This window comes from Hemibagrus wyckioides, linkage group LG15, assembly GCF_019097595.1.
Source record: "Hemibagrus wyckioides isolate EC202008001 linkage group LG15, SWU_Hwy_1.0, whole genome shotgun sequence".
In the NCBI taxonomy this organism is placed as follows: Eukaryota; Metazoa; Chordata; class Actinopteri; order Siluriformes; family Bagridae; genus Hemibagrus; species Hemibagrus wyckioides.
The window spans coordinates 14,124,645-14,142,231 of record NC_080724.1 but is presented as its reverse complement, the minus strand read 5'-3'; the positions used below and the strand labels follow the sequence as shown (position 1 = coordinate 14,142,231).

The window sequence follows — 17,587 nt, the reverse complement described above, 5'->3', positions numbered from 1 at the left end:
TACATATACAGCTCTGCCCAATCTCCAGATTTGAACCCTATTGAAAACCTCTGGAATGTCATCAAGAGGAAGATCACAAACCATCAAGCAAAGCTGAGCTGAGCTGCAAAAAGAGTGGTATAAAGTTACCCAACAGCAATGTGAAAAACTGGTGGAGAGCATGGAGCCAAAATGCATGTAAATCGGGGTTATTCCACCAAATACTGATTTCTTAATGTTATTTAGCCAAAGCATTAACACAATTTGTTTACAAATGATTTGCATTTTGTTTTAGTTGAGTTATTAAAGCTCTGCAAATACTGCATGATCTTGGGTTATTTTCATGTGTTGTCATTTCCTTTAAATATACACTCTAAAAGTTTGGGGACACGAAAAATATAGGGATATAGATACAATATTTAAAGAAAAATAGGAAGAATAAAAACTAACATAGTAGAAATTAAGACATGATAAATTATGAAAATCCAATAGTTATCTGATATGCATATACAAATATATAAATATGTATATATGTATATAATATAAAAATATAATATAATACTATATAATATATAAATAATATATATGTATAAACATATATAATATATAGAAAAATACAATATGTGCATATATGTAGATAAAAAAGGCAAAATAAATATTTAGTAATGACAATAAATACAGTATACAGTGTGCATACTTAAGATAAATATATAGATATAAAAAGGAAAATATAGATATCCTGTTGTAACCGGAATATCAGGGAGTAAAGTGACGGCGCAGTATGCACACAAAGGTGTGCAGTGAGTGTGGTTATTGTGTGTACAGAGTAGTGCAGAGTATGCAAAGTAGTGCAGTTATTGTGTGTGGGACAATCAGCTGAGGTAGAATGTCATGTGTGGGGGAAGTCCAGAAGTCCAGGTTCTAGGTGTTCTGGTTGAGGGCCCGAATAGCCTGAGGGAAGACGCTCCTCCTCATTCTCTCTGTGTTTGCCTTCAAGGAACGGAAACGTTTCCCTGAGGGACAGAGTCCATTGTTGGGATGGCTGAGGTCCTTCATTAACTTCCTGGCCTTGGTCCATCACCGCTTGCTGTATATAGTCTTCAGGTCAGGAAGCTCGGTGCGGATGGTACGCTCGGCTGATCACACCACCCTCTGGAGAGCTTGCCTGTCCTGCTTGGTGTTGTTTCCAAACCAGGCTGTGATGCCGGCCGTCAGGATGCTCTTATGCTTTTATATATATTAAATCATGTTCATATCAAGGGACTGTAAGGATTATTTCAGATGCCTTAGCTTTCATTTCTTAAAGAAGTTCAGGGTAGTTATGTTAGGAATCATTGTCATGTGGTAGAAGCCGATGTCTTTTAAATGATTGTAAATTGTTAATGCTCCTCCCTATCTCAACCCTAATAGTTTACTTGCGAGCTATTGAGAGACATTTTGGATTGTAGCCCCCCCCCATCTAATATCACCATCGTCTGGGATGCACAAACTTTTGCATATTACTGTATGTATTCAAGCAAAGGAAAAAGAGGCCACAGACAGCTCTCTTCTCTTTTTCATCTGTCGACTTCAAATCGGACTTTGATCCTTTGATGCCTAGTAGCATCAAGCGTACTTGAGCTTTTCATCTGTATAAAGCCTTGGTATAGAGGGATCAGTGTTCAAGAAAGTAATTGGCTGTTGAGCAAGGTTATTGAACCTTGTGCTGTTTTACGTCAGCCATACTAGTTAAGCCCTAGCCCTATGCGCTCTAATTTGGAGTGCATTTATTATTCTGAAGACGGTTCCCCAGTCTCAGGTCTGTGATTACAAGAAGAAATAAGTGAAGGAAGCCATGTGACTGAAAAAGCCATGACACTCCTTTCCTACTTTTTGAATTTTTACCTGTGAAACTTCTATCCATTATTCCTCTAGCAGTCGGCCTCTGGTTCTTCTCCTTCATGTTATCTTAGAAGAATTGCTCCTTTACCCTGACATTCTGGACTGCTTTGTATATATGAATAATTTGAAAATTATAATATTAATACACTTGATGCAACATATTTTAATACATTCTCCAATGCAAGGAGTTTCCACACAAGCTGAAAAATCTAATATGGTTAAAAGAATTATGAATAAAGCACTCTTGAACTGAAGTGCAAGCTTCTGAATGAGGCATCAGGAAAACTAGTGAATGTTGTCAACTATTGTACTGGTGGTGATGTGCCCTCGTTTGCACTGTGCTGGGATTAGTTGTGGATTAACAGAGAGTAATACTGCCCCCTTATGATGAAAAACATGACTGCCTTTCTTGAAGAAGTTCTTAGTTCAAACATTACCTGTCTCGAATAATAATATACGTGAGTTATATGAGTAAAACTTTTTTTTAGTGAAATCCCTCCCCCATTTAATTCAGACTCCACAGTGCTGTGATTTGTGATATTTTGAGACTGTATTTGAGTTTCCACATTCCAGGCTTCCTTGTCTTTAATAATAATAATAATAATAATAATAATAAATCAAACATTCAATCTTCAAGGTGTTGACTATCTAAAATATAAAAATAAAAATATTTATATTATCTATATATTAAAACATTTTAAATATTTACATGGGTTCAGTCCTTTTTACACTCCTCTACACGTTTACATTTTTTTACTAATGTGTAATATACTTATATTAAGTTGTTGGCCTACATATCATTCTGTATTTCATTTCAGCAGTACAGCAATAACACTTTGCGTCAGTTATAAACATTGAACTAACTTTGCATATTTTGTACTACATGTCCTACATATGAATCATAAATATGTGTATAAATAACTATTTCAATTTCCCAAATGTCCCAGTATACCTGAATTTCAGTGTTAATTAATCCATTATGTTGCATTTTACATTACATTTACAACATCTGGCAGATGCCCTTATCCAGAGCAACTTAAACTCACCTAATTTCATACATCTGAGCAATTGAGGGTTAAAGGCCTTGCTCAAGGACCCAGAAATACTGTAGCCTGAACCACTAAGCTACCAGAAGCAAACACTAGCCTTTTTTACCAGTACACTGTTCCATATTGTTGGCAGATATCGGTATAAACATATGAGTTATTTTATTGCCACAAGTCTGATATAAAATGAGTCAGGACACTGTTGGCATTCAGTGTGAGGTTTTCTTTAGCATAAACTTTTAGCATAAACTTACACAGAATTTTAATGGCTGAAGATATCACCTTCATATTTTAGATGCTTATGAACAAACACGACTCAGAAAGTAGTAGGGTTTGAATAAAAATAGCCATTTGTTTTCTCCAAACTTTCCTTTAAAAATAGGCTAGGTAACAACAGAAATACTTATGAAATGCTATAAAGGAGTGTGACAAAGAAATTAAATGCTGAACATAGCAACCCAAAAACTAGCTCGAATTTTGGGGAACAGAGAATAAGATAGACACAACAATGTTTTATTAAATTGCATTTTATTAATTTTAATTCCAATTTTCAAAGCATAATTTACAAAAATGAAGAGCTATAATAAGAGTGGTATGTATTCTGTAAATAGGCACATTGTTAAACTTCACTCCTAAATCCTTCAGTATTCTGTACATGTACAATATGTAGTGTGCTTTTTTTTTTTTTATCGTTAATACTAATTTATTTAAGTACTCTGTTTTAGCGGTACTGAATATTCGATGTTTTGTGCAGTATATTCTAACACTGTGGTAGGGCAATAGTCAAAGCACATAAAATATCCAAAAATAAATATGAAATATTTATTTGAAATACGAAAACACATACCATCAACCACGAGGTTGTGCTTAAACATCTGTAGATATTACATACAGTGATGTACTAATGTGCAATAAATAAACAATGATATCCCATGCAATAAATGCACATTTCTAATAAAATATATACTGTATATAGAAATATATGATGTGTATTAAATGTGTGGAACCTTTACATCAGTGACGTGGGGTTATTCATCTGAATATACAAATCTGGCAGGAAAAAAAAAGAAATATACCATAAACAAAACAATCAAGTCAAACTACAATGAAATGAAATAGACATGGGGCAAAAAGTGCCTGGTCCAAATGAGTAAAAAACGAAGCAAAACAAAGAGAGAGTGACTTCAGCTTCACAGTGGCATATGTGTAGTTTTGTATCATTTAGAACTCATTGTTTAACCTTGTCATAAGATTTACCAAAAGAACAGAATGCTTTCAAGTATTATGTCACATAATGTGACCATATAAATTCATTAAGCTGTGTCGAAGTCATCAATCTTTCTGCTTGATTGAACTTAAGGTAATACAAATTCACTGACTCAGTGAAGCTCAGTGGTTAAAGCAGCATGCTTGCGAAAAAATTGCAGCAGAGGAAAAATAGCTTGCACTTTATTCAATGCATGATAAAAGAGGAGTGAAGTGGGCTTAAAATAAAACTAATAACTTTTTTTTTTGGTATAGATGTTTTTGAACAGCCTCCTCATGAATAAATCAGGCTTCAGTGTACATCGTGTTTTAACTTGAATGTGGTAGTATTGTTCTCCAACACAACTAGTTATTCTCATGGATCAAATCCAAAAGTTCACTTTATTGGAGATGTTTACGATTACCTGGCCGATGCCGATGGTATGATTTATTCGGTACTGCACCTGAGGCTATTGTCAGGAAAATCATTAAAATGACAATACTTTGTGTTATAAATTTAAACCCATGTAATATGAAATATCACAGATGTTCCAGGGATCGGGATAAAATTGCCAACATGTTAGGACGCATGGAATTCCTTGGACAAAACTGAAACGTGTTTGAATTATATCCACATAAACATCCTGTACAATAAACCAGTGAAATTATTTGGTTTGGTGGAAATGTCTTAATAGCTGAGATATATTAAATATATTTGCATGTATTTATGTATGTATTTACCCATTTATACACACAATATATGAAATGTTATTATTATTGTTGTTGTTATTATTAAGTCCACTTCTAGAAATTTAGCTTATTTCATACAATTACTTCTTGAAACAAGGAAATATATCTGCCAATAGAATACAAACTCAGATTAGTGATATTAGTAAAAAATGGCTAGAAATCAGAATTTTCTCCCATCTCTCCCAGTAGGTGTACTGGCTATGCTAAATTACCCCTAACTGTGAATGAGTGTGTGAATGTGTGTATGATACATTGTGATAGACAGAAGTCCTGTCCAAGATGTATTCTCAACATTAGACCCAGTGTTCCTGTGATAGTCTTCGGATCCAGCCCGACCCTGACCATGATAAAGTGCTTACTCGGGATGAACAGAAGAATGAATGAATTTCACTGATATCCCATCAGTGATATTCAGATTCTGAAGCTTTTGCACAGTGCTATGACAATGGAACTGCTAGAACTGACTTCTTAATAGGCACAATCTTAGCCCAGATTAGTTTATTTGTATATATTTTGTCAAATCAGACTGGTTGTAACCTTGTATATTCCTGCCCTTAAAATGAATTTTAAAACTCAAGAAACATTCAGACAGCTGGAATGGTATAAATAAACAATAGTGTGATGCAGTAGTGTATTCAGAGTGTACATCTGTGTCAGCAGGCAATGCAAGTGGTCAGTGATCGCACAGTGCAATTGTTGGAAAAACTAAAAGAATCACAAATGGCTGACAGAGTAGCTACTCTCATTGTTCTAAGAAATATAGAGAGAACATAAACAGGAGTCAGCCACAGGCTTCCTATCTTGTTGATAGACAAACACATCTATCTGAAAGTGGGTGTTGCAGCACACTCTACAGTATGTTATCAAAGGTTTATAGAGAGCCACTGAGGCAGTGTGGGAGGAAAATACAGTGCTCAAAGCTGTGAATCTGCACCCAGCATGTTGTGATCATGTGGGCCATACTTCTCTGCACCGGAGCCTGCATTCTGCCGGAACCCTGCTGCGATCTCGTCAAACGTCCGGCCCTTAGTCTCAGGCACCTTGAAGTAGGTGAAGATGAAGAAGATGAGCAGCAAGACAGTGAAGATGATGAAGACATACGGGCCAGTCAGTTGCTGAACAAGAGAACAAAAGAAATGATTAGTGACACTTCCAATAAAATACAAGCACAAAAACACAGCACATGAATACTTCTGTTTACTTCTTCATACCTCCACATACTGGAAGCACATTCCTACTATAAAATTGGCCGTCCAGTTGGAGAAACCGGCCACAGCGATAGCAGCAGGTCGGGGGCCTTGACTAAAAAGTTCAGCCACGATGAACCATGGAATCGGACCAGGTCCGATCTCGAAAAAGGCCACGAAAACAAAAATGGCGACGATGCTGACGTATGAAAGGGCTGGGACTTGTTCCTAGGAAGTAACAGATAAAAATGAGCAAGGCAGTAAAAGTCAGCCAACTGTGCAAGGAGACTGGAGATTCCTTTAATAAATGTTAAATGAATCTCTCCTTTAAGAAATCTTAACCATATCAAAAATTAAATGTTTAACTTTCATGTTGTTTTTATCTGTTTTACTATATAAGCTGTTACTATGGAAACAATAATAGATTAGATTGAGCACATTAAGACACTGACTGACCAAAAAACACCTGGTCACACCTGGATTTAAGTATGCAAATGTAACGGAGGCCAACGGTCGGTGCTGTGCAGATAAACCTCAGTCCACTGATCTCAAGAGGCGAACTAGCAACTGACACCAGACGCTGCAGTCTTTAGCCTCCTTTCTTATGGCACCCGTCTCCCATGCTGGAGACCCGGGTTCGAGGCCTGCTTGGAGCGGTTGCAAGTAGGACCCGAGGGGTTACACAAATATGAAAAACCCTTCCAATGGATAAATACTTCAGTGCTAGATATGTTTCAGTACGCAACAAGGTATTTAATCCTAACTGACACAGTCAGTGGCTTCTCATTTCTCAAACAAACATGCCGGAAGACATATTGTGTGGTTATAGAAAAGATGTTACTCTTTTTCAGAAGAGTCAAATTATTGGCCTGCATCAAGCAAAGAAAACAACAAAGAAAATTGCTGAAACTACTAAAACTGAGGACAAAAACCTAGAAGGATAGTGGTGAATGTTTAATATTGAAAGTAAGAGCATTTCCACACACACAATGTGAAAAGATGGATTGGAACTAAACAGCTGTGTAGCCTCAAGAAAACCATGTATCAGTGAGGCTAATTGATAAAAAACTTTTTCAGTTTGTTAGAGAGCACAAAGATTGGACTCCAGAGCAATTGAAAATGCTCGTGTGTTCTGATGAGTCCAGATTTACCCTGTTTCATTAGGGTAAGAAGAGAGGTGGATGATGTGATGTACCCATCATGCCTTGTGCCTACTGTACATGCCTGTGGGTGCAGTAATACGATCTGGGGTTGTTTCAGTTGGCCAGGTGTAGCTTCAGCAACGTTTCAGTGCCCAAAAAAATGCTACCTGAATATAATGAATGACCAGGTTTTTCCATCAAAGGAATTTTTTCTTCCCTGATGGCATGGGCATATTCCAAGATGACCACACCAGGAGGTCAAAATGTCAAGTGGTTCATGGAGCATGAGACATCACACATGGGTTGGCCACCAGACCTTAACCACACTGAAAATCTTTGGGATGTTCTGGAGAAGACTTTACGCAGTGATCCGACTCTCCCATCATCAATACAAGATCTTGAAATTAATTCAACTCTGGACGAAAACAAATGTCGTGACATTGCACAAGCTTGTCGGAACGATGCTATAGCAAATGCATGACATAAACAAAGCAAAAATTCAAGTGTGTGACTTTTTTTTTGGCCAAGCAGTGTATAAACCTATGATTTATGAGACTGGAAGCTGGCACTACTGTCAGAGCTGCTGTTATAGGAAATTCATTTTCTAACAGAAACAGTATAGAGAAGTCAGCACTGTGGTATAAACAGCTATTAATCTATGTCGATATAGTACATAATTTAACATATTTAAAATAGAGATTAAATATACATTGAGCATTGGTGTGTAGGGATTAACCTCAACAGCCTTCACAAATTTGAAACAATTTCTCCAGAGATTAGTTTTTACCACAGTGATAAAGGAGTTAAAAGTAGGGGAAAGGAACAAAAAGAGTCAAGTATGCACTCACAGTCAGTGCCATGGCAATGGTCATGCAAACAGCAGACACAGCCATTCCCAGCAGGCCAATGAGGTGCAAAGATCTCCGTCCTGCTCGCTCCACCACGAACAGCTGCAGAAGTGTGACGTTGCATCCGATGAGACATATGATAAGGCATATGCACCTTTATATGACTCCTCATCAAACTACTATAGCACATTCCAACCAGTGACATTGAAATAACTCAAACGTCTATATGAAACTTAGAACCTCAGCTAGGTCCTCCTGTATTAAAGAAAATGAAACTTACAGACACTACGGTGAATACAGTGTTCACAACTCCTGCACCAATGGTTGCATAGACCGGCTGGGACACTCCTGCTTTCTTGAAAATGCTAGTAGAGTAGTAAAATACCTATAACATAGTAAAATCAACAGGGTTATATTCATCTGAGTTAAGTAAAAATCTGTGGAATATCAGCCTGTTTCTTCCAGCATTTTCCTTCACAGAAATAATTAATTGATAATAATTAATAATTAAAGAATGATAATAGTAAAAGCGGTTAATATTCTATATATTGTACCAAATGTATGTGAAACATCTGTGTGTATTTTTTGCATGTTTTGTCTTGTATAACTCGCCACAACAAAATATTGAACTTTCATTGGAGGAATAAAAATTCAGATCAGATTTTGCTTTAGATTGAACAGAATAAACTCACAGCGTTGATCCCAGAGAACTGCTGTGACAGCTGCAGCATGACGGCGACCAGAAGTGGTTGGCGGTAAAGTGGAGACCGGAACAATTCCATGATGGTCACTTTTTTCTCCCTCATCATCTGCCTGCTCTCCTCCTTCATCTCCTGGATGTCATCGCCAATATCCTCAGTGCCACGAAGCTTCTTCAGAACTACCAGAACATTTTTATTTGTACATTTGTAATCAGCTAGATTTATATTGTATTACATGAATGATTATTGTGTTTGATTGATTGTCTGTAGAAGCTTAATGAGAGGTCACCAGTCTTGGCTTTGTTCTCTTCGTTCTGGTTGATAAGCAGGAAGCGAGGGCTTTCAGGACAGAAAGGCAACAGGGCACACTGAATCACGGCCGGGATGAAGGTGAAGCCCAGCAAGAAAGGCCACATAGATGCGTTTCCCATAATCGACTCAATGCCAAAGATCTACAGGAAATGACAGAAGCAATAAAAGAAACTGGATATTGAGTAATCAGAAATACTTAACAAGATGCAATTGGATGTACAGAGTAGCATACAGTCAATTACTACGGATAATTTTTTGAATATACAGTGCCAATGAGTGGTTTAATGGAAAATCGTTCACATTACCTGTGCCATCAGGATGCCTACAACAATACCCAACTGATGCAGAGTGCCCAGTGCTCCTCGCAAAGCTGTCGGAGCAATTTCACCTACATACATGGGCACAAAGCCTGTGGACAGACCGGAGTAAAGACCCACAACAAGCCGGCCAATGATCAGCATCTCCCAAGATGCAGCCAGCTTAGAGAAGCCCATTAAAGCAGCTGCTATAAATGCCAGGATATTAGCCACAAGCATCGAATTCCTCCTATAGAGAGATAGAGGAGAGATGAGTACTGAACCAGTACCAGTGATGTACCAATGAACTGCACAGATCTACTTTAGCAGGTCTCACATGTGGTTCTGAAATCCCACCTGCCCAGACGATTGACAAACAGTCCTACGGAGAAAGAGCTGAAGATACCTCCTACAGAAAAGATGGCAACAGAAATGGCCCAAAGGGTAGTGAGGGAGTTTGGAGGGATGGGTTCGTTATACCGTTCATTCCATGTCTCATTGTAGAAGCCCTCGATGATCTGAAATGCAGAAAATTGATAAATAATCAATGAACAATATATCTAAAAAAGGGAGCGACTAAAAACTATTACATGAAAATAATTAGACCTCACTGGACACTTTATTAGGAATGCCTGTTCACCTGCACATTTATGCAACTATCCGATCAGACAATCATGTGGCTGCGATGCAATGCTTCAAATCATGCAGACACAGGTTATCAAGAGTATCAGTTCACATCGTACATCAGAATGGAGAAATTGTGAGTTTGAGATGCCTGGAAGAGTTACTGGTTATGGTCACTCTTTAAATCCATGTTGAGCATAATAACACCTCAGAATGTACCTCAAAATGAACAGCAGAAGACCTCATCTGGTTCCACTCCTGTCAGCCAAAAACAGAAATCTGGGGCTACAGGCTCACCAAACCTGGCCAACTGAAGATAAAAAATCTGTTTTCATGTTTCAATGTTCATGTTTCCAGTTTATCTGCATTGTGCTGTGCCACATGATTGTCTGAATAGATCATTCCATGAATAAGCAGGGGCACTTACTAAGTAAGTGTTCATACTAAAGTATGTGTGCGTGTGTGCGTGTGTGTGTGTGTGTGTGCAAACCTAGCTTCACTTTTCCAGTGCCTCAAAAATCAGTACATTACGATTAGAACTAAACTCTATAGCAGAGACCAGTGTTTCCAAGTCCATTATTTTTCAGTGAAACTGTAATACTGGAATTAAATTAATTGCATAAACGGTTTATAACCAATTAACAGGGAGGTTTAAAGCTGTATATGAGGGCTATGATTATGCAATTTAATGGATTACAAGTAAAATGTATGTAATTACATAAGTAGAAATAAGGCAATAATTCTGTGTTTTAATATTATGTCAAATTCCAGGTTTTTGAATTAGATTACATATTAAACAGTGGGCTAGTTTTGGAAGCGCACTCGTATCTTTGAGTCAGCAGAGGGAGTCAGACTCCACAATAACCCAACATGGGGACTACTTTTTTTTTTTTTTTTTGCAGTGTTAAAAGACATGACAACTCAAAGGGATTTTCTGAGAAGGTCAAGAGCCAGTCCAGAGCTCAGTGTATTCAACTCTTCAACTATGAGAGATTAGAAAGGGTTTATGGCTCTACTGAACAGAATCAGGGCTTCTATGGACTCACACTTGTACTTGTATTAAGAGGTAAATGTTAAATTTAAAGATTTAATTGGACATTTTCTTTCATCTTCATTTACACGAAATTTATTCAGCGAAATCGGACAATATTTCACCCCACCTCTGAGTGAAGTTCACAGATCACAGAAGGAGTTTGATTCAAAGCATCTGAACCGATAACATTGCATCAGTGGCCCTGAATAAGAAGAAAGGCACCGGGTGTTCTGGCACCGGATTTAAAGTACATGCTATGTTGATCTGTATATTTTGTATAGGAACACAATAATTAAACAAAGCCCCAAAGTTATAATAATTATATTTACAAATATATTGTGAATTTGTAAGTGCTGAGTTTCTACATCATTATCTGGACAGTAGGCTGCCATCTGAGAGAATTTTTTATTATTAAATATTACAGACAGGTCAACTTTTTGCAATAGCATTCTTAGCTAAAGCCAGTCATTATAACATTATTTTTAACAGGAAATTAAAAATCAGCCTACACCAGAGGGTACAAAGGGTTTCATTCCTGGAAGGTCTCCTGAAAGGAGGTCACCATTTTCATCATGGAATGGTAAAGAACTTTGTATTCGTTCTACTTATAAATGGTTGAAATAAGCAATTTCAAGCTTGAACTTTTATGCATACCTTTTTTTAAAAAAAACAAAAAAACAGATAAGTTATTCACACTTAAGATTAAGATTGCATGCTATCCGATTTTGTTATTTCCCCAAATGTTCTCCCCAATTTGGTAAACTGCTAATCCCTTGGTAAGATCTTTCCTATCATATGACTTCTACTAGCTGGGAAGGATAAAGGATAACATGCTTCATCTGAGACAAGCCAGCCAACTGCATATTTCTGAAATGCTCCTCATGCTGTCACAGTAACTCACTAAGAGTAAAGTGCTAGCTACACTCTTCTGTACAAATTAACCAAAAGATGCTCACGATTGTCTAGTGTTGCTGTGAGTGACAGGGAAGAGAAAAAGAGTGAGAGAGAAGAAAGCGTATGCTATCCCTCACACCAGAGATCACAGGCAATTTTTCTCGTTTGACACTGGGATTCAAACTCGTCCTCACCTGCCATAGGGTAAACACTTGTATTTTGCCCCACTCAGGGGGCTTTTTTTATACAGACAGTTGTGATAAAAAGGCTGTGCTTACCGCCTGTGGTGCGTTAATGACTCCTGTGTTATAGCCGAACTGTAAGGAGCCGATTACTGCTGTCCCGACAGCCACCATGAGCTGCCCCGTCACGTGCTGCACAGAGAAAATAGAAGAAAGGTGTCTTTTAGTACAAATCACATGACCCTATTAAGCATTTCAACCATTCAACAGTTTTGCAACAGGAGCCAGAACTTATTTCAGCATGTTCGTTCCTAGCAAAGCACTGGACTGAGTGTAGTTAATCTCTGAGCTGAATTTCCATGGTAAACAATGAGGCATAATCCATGTATTAGCACAAGCTAAAACAATGAAGAGAAAAAAAGTGTGTTTACATATAGACTTTTTCAGGGAGCCTTACAATTAATGCTAGACACAATTAAATTGAGACAGAGTAGTCGGGTCAATTTAAAACAATGCTGTGATTAATAGGCATTTCCTATTATATAAAATATGATCTTGTACAATGTGTGTCCCCCCACAATTGTGCTGTTTTGCATAGAATTTTTTTTATTTTTTTTATTTTGGAAAATGTCTTATTTGTAATAATATTGTAGTTAAAAAAGGCAACACACAGCTATGGCCATAACTAGCTAAGAGGTTCTGAACATCAGGTTTTTTTTTTTTAATATATTATAATACTAACCAATCAGCAATGATGACTAATTCTCGACTAACCTCAAATCAGCCCATCGACTTAACCACCCATTATGGTTATAACATCCTAGTTATAGTATGTTATACTACACACATTAACGTCTTTATGAGAGGTACACAATACGATTATATAATATCGTATTCATAATATTGATTTACATAACACTATACACATGCTGTATCTGCATCACACAATTGTCACCCAAATGAGGATGGGTTCCCTTTTGAGTCTGGTTCCTCTCAAGGTTTCTTCCTCATACCATCTAAGGGAGTTTTTCCTTGCCACAGTCGCCTCAGTCACCTCAGGCTTGCTCACTTGCGATAACATCTAGGACTGTCTGTCTGTTTTCTGTTTATATGTTTGTTTTCTTATGTCGTTTCTCATGTAAAGCTGCTTTGAGACAATGCTCTTTGTTAAAAGCGTTATACAAATAAAAATGAATTGAATTGAATTGAATATCTGATATGTGTAGCTAATGATGCTTTAATACAAATGTGTGAGAATATTACATATGACATATAACATACTGTACTGTATATGTGAGTGTTTAGAAAGGCAGTTTTTATATAATAACTTAAATTATTATTACATTCCTAGGCAAATCAGCTTTCCATTTGCAGTAATGACCAAGTGAGGTTCCAAACTGTTTTCAATAATTTTCCTTTTCTTATTTTAATGTAATATTCAATATTTTAAGGTGTTTTCTTACAGTTTGTTTATAAGCATTAAGATATTTGAACTATGACACATTTCTATGTTTCTGCAAAGTAAAAGAAAATAAATTGTCACAGCGTTAACAGATCCAATGCATAGTGACCCATTTAAAAATGCAATTGCTAATGTAACTAAGTAATAAAACAAAACATTTCTGAAGCGAAACATGAGCTCTGTTCAGTAGGAGTTAAACAGCTTGAAAACGCATGACTAAACACAAAGATGTCATGCTTACAGACACTAATACAGGGCACTCGGGTCAGTCTTGCTTTCAAACGAGATTGCGTAATGTTCATCAATAAGGCTTTCTCTGTTAATGAGGCGAACCTGTGGCTCTCTAAGTGTAATCTTATTATTGGGATCCGGGAACAGCTAAACTCAAACATGCACGTACGCAGCAGCTGAAGCGATCACTAATTATTCTCCCGTTGGCCTGCACCCACAATGCTAAGCCTTTACATAATGCATACAGCACTGCTCCTGATGCAATGTTTTGATGATGAGGGTTTAACACACTCAAGGCAAGTAAATTGCATTCAGCGCAGATGTGACTGACAGCACTGACAACTTGGTTGCACCACATGACACTCTGGTCTAAATTTAACTTGTTGGGTTATCAAGATTAGAAATCCCTCATTATCCGTGTCACCAGTCCTCAGGACAATGTAAGGCTTAGTAAATACATGCAAAATATCGAAAATATACGCAAAGATGCTCTATTGTTGCCCAAGCAATTTCTTCAGAGTTTACAGAAAATTAGTTCTAACTTATTAGCGATGTAATTATTATTACAACTAATACCAGGTGCTTGCTGATCATCTATGTCCGATGTGCGAATGTAAACTGACTTTTATTTATGCGTGTCATTCTCGTGCAACATCAGTGTGATTCTTTTTTTTACATACATAAAGCATACAGAATACCTTGCTATTGCTCAAAACTAGTCATAGTTTTTTTCACTAGTCATATTCATTCCACTACGTTACAATAACAGGTTCTGATAAAAGATCTGCAGTCTGTAACCTTCACCGTAAATACAAATGAATTTGATTTAATCCAGATTACATAATCTTGCGCTATGTGATTTCTTCACAAGTAAGAAAGTTACAGCAAACTCTTGATTTTAAATACATTTATAATACATTATGAACACATCATTCATTAAACTACGGCAATCATATTTACCGTTAAACAAACTATATTGTGTTATCCTTTTTGTAACCATTGAAATGAGACATTTTAGCTATTTTAGTTTCAATCATTCTGCAAATTAATAAACCTTGATTGATTATGTCATTTATTAGTAGGAGCAACACACGTGGACTGGACCACAGGCAAGCATACACTCTGTTACAGAAATCCTACAGCAGTGGTATCCTCCAGAGCTAAGCAGCAGCCTTTTAATAGCACTGTAATCTTGTTTCTGTCCACTTAAACCAGCTGCTTATTTAAACAAACACACACACACACACACCTTCCTCTGGACAGGCATCTTAAGGACGAACCTAAGGCTATTTTTTCCCATGGTTGTCAACTGTTAATGAACCATGGTGTCAGAAATGCCAAAATGTGTAAATGTAGAAGTGCATCTGTATGTCAGAAGTTTTTAGATGTGCTTCTGCTTTATTTAAATTAACACCTGGAGTCACACTATGTTTTTTTTCATAATCACTGAACTTTTATTCTTACTAAATCAACATCAGGGCATACTGTGACTTATACACTTCATAAAAGAGTTTATAATGAGGAGGGGTGAGGGGTCAAACGCACACACACACACACACACACACACGCACACACAGGCACACTAAATGTATCACATCCAAGGCCCTTTGGTCTCTCTAAGACGGACATACACAGCCTTGAAATCTGCCATTGCTTTACCTCTCCCCCAAACAATCTAGACCAGCACACACCACTTGAGTTATTCTTAAGGACACAGTGAGCTCAAACGTTCCATGTGAGCTCTCTGGGAAGCACACAAATCTTTGGGGAAAAAAACAAAGTCTTGAACATTCTGAGATTATAAAAGGATTCTCATGCTTGTACAGTCAAGGTCATTGTAGAAGAGCACTACTGTACTGACATTGCTATTATACTATTTGAAATTTAGCAAAGTGTGATTTTGGCCTGGAGATGTGTGGTAGAAATTTTGGCACGCATTATAAACAACCACGAAAGACACTGTCACTACTGATACCAGAAAATGAACATATTGAAAGAATATGTTATATACAACTCCATCCAGGGTGTATCCTGCCTTGATGCCCAATGACTCCTGAGATGGCTCAGGATGGCTATTTAATTTCATTTAATGGCTCCCTGTGACCCGAGTATAGATCGGCTAAGTGGTAGAGACAATGAAAATGAAAAAAATGTTATATACAGTTTGTTTGGCTTACATAGGATACTAGCTGTGAGGCTAATCAAGCTTTAATTAGTCCATTAGATGAATATGGAGCGTGTTATCACATAACCAGCGCATTATCTCATATTTCACAATCCTTAATCCTAATGTTCTACTTAGTTATAGCCCAGGCTATCGTTGCAGATTTTATAGGAAGCTTATCTTCTTAATTATTACAAAGTTAAACAATATTTGTGACAAACATACACGTCATGAACATGCATGTCACAAACACCAAAGGATCTGTCACTGATATCAGATAAGAGATGCAGTAGTGCTTAATGTCATATAAGATACTAAGTTCAAAAATAAACAAAGTGTAGTGGTTTATTAGAGGAATATGAATGGGGGGGGGATATTAGGTTACAAAATAAAACAAAATATTAAGCGTGTTAAAATATAACTATGATGACTATGATATAACTATATTAATTTTTAATTAGACGACTTTTATGAATGTATTGCAGATTTACATTAAAACCAAAAAGTGCCATGCCTTTTATAGGAAAAAAAATAAATGTCTATAAAAGAGATATGCATGCAAATCTAAAAGGTCAAGAAATAATACGTTATAATAATAATTTGTTTCTTGACTTTTGATATTTTTCCCGATTGAGTCAGAATACTAATCGTTCATATATAACTGTGAAAGTCATATTTTTATTTAAAACCATATACGTATATAAATAGACGGACATTAATGGACACTCGGTGATGCGCGTGAGGATGTAAGCGCAGTTCCTGACTGGTCACATCACTGACACTGACCGGAACACTACTTTCCTCTGGACCTACCTTTCTGTTCGAGTCCATCGTGAGAAGTTGATCAGGAAACAATACGGAGGATTCCTTTTTCTTTATCTTATATATAAAATTAAACAAGAAAAAACAACTCCTATATATTTCTTCTTTAGAATAAATCACCACGGAGCTAAATCTGTAAATAAGCACGATAAAAAAATAATAATAATAATCAATATTCGTTCATTAATTTTTTCCCCCCGACGCCATCCTGAAACGTGTCTTCCTCTCTTCCTCACTTGCTCCTGGATGAAACTTCAGGTATGTTTTCAGTGCTTTATTACTGTAAGCACAGCAGATCCGGCTATAAGACGTCATAACGACCGAAGCTGTGATTGGATGGATAGGAGAGACAGCAGGAGGGATTGGCCGTTCTTACTCTCTACTCACTTTCATGAGACACATTTGCCGCTTATTAATGAACATTATTTAACTATATAAAGAAGTGAGATATAGACTATTTAGAGTATAATTGGCTTAACTCACAACTTTGTATAGGGTAAACTAAGCCCCATTTTGCCAAAGAAGTCTATCTAAAAAATAACTATGATTTTGTTAAGACTGGATTCAGCTGTTATTCGTATCACGTTGCAAAGATTTCATTTGAATGATTTTTATCATCATACATATATCAAGTGCCAGGAAATAACAAACCAAACACCTGTCTCTCCACAAACACCTGTCTCTCTACAAACACCTGTCTCTCCACAAACACCTGTCTCTCTACAAACACCTGTCTCTCTACAAACACCTGTCTCTAAGATGAAATTAGGATTTTTTTAAAATTCTAC

General features: G+C 36.9%; 1 protein-coding gene across 1 annotated transcript; it reads right to left on the bottom strand.

Moving 5' to 3' along the window:
• Positions 1 to 3,417: 3,417 nt before the first annotated feature.
• On the bottom strand, positions 3,418 to 17,064 carry slc2a1a (solute carrier family 2 member 1a). The gene is made up of 10 exons (XM_058410923.1): positions 16,791 to 17,064; positions 12,217 to 12,312; positions 9,745 to 9,905; positions 9,397 to 9,637; positions 9,069 to 9,231; positions 8,771 to 8,958; positions 8,359 to 8,463; positions 8,079 to 8,180; positions 6,113 to 6,316; positions 3,418 to 6,016 (listed from the first exon to the last, which is right to left on the bottom strand). The coding sequence occupies exons 1-10, from the start codon at positions 16,806 to 16,808 to the stop codon at positions 5,816 to 5,818; spliced, it is 1,479 nt and encodes a 492-aa protein (XP_058266906.1). The 5' UTR covers positions 16,809 to 17,064; the 3' UTR covers positions 3,418 to 5,815.
• Positions 17,065 to 17,587: the final 523 nt, after the last annotated feature.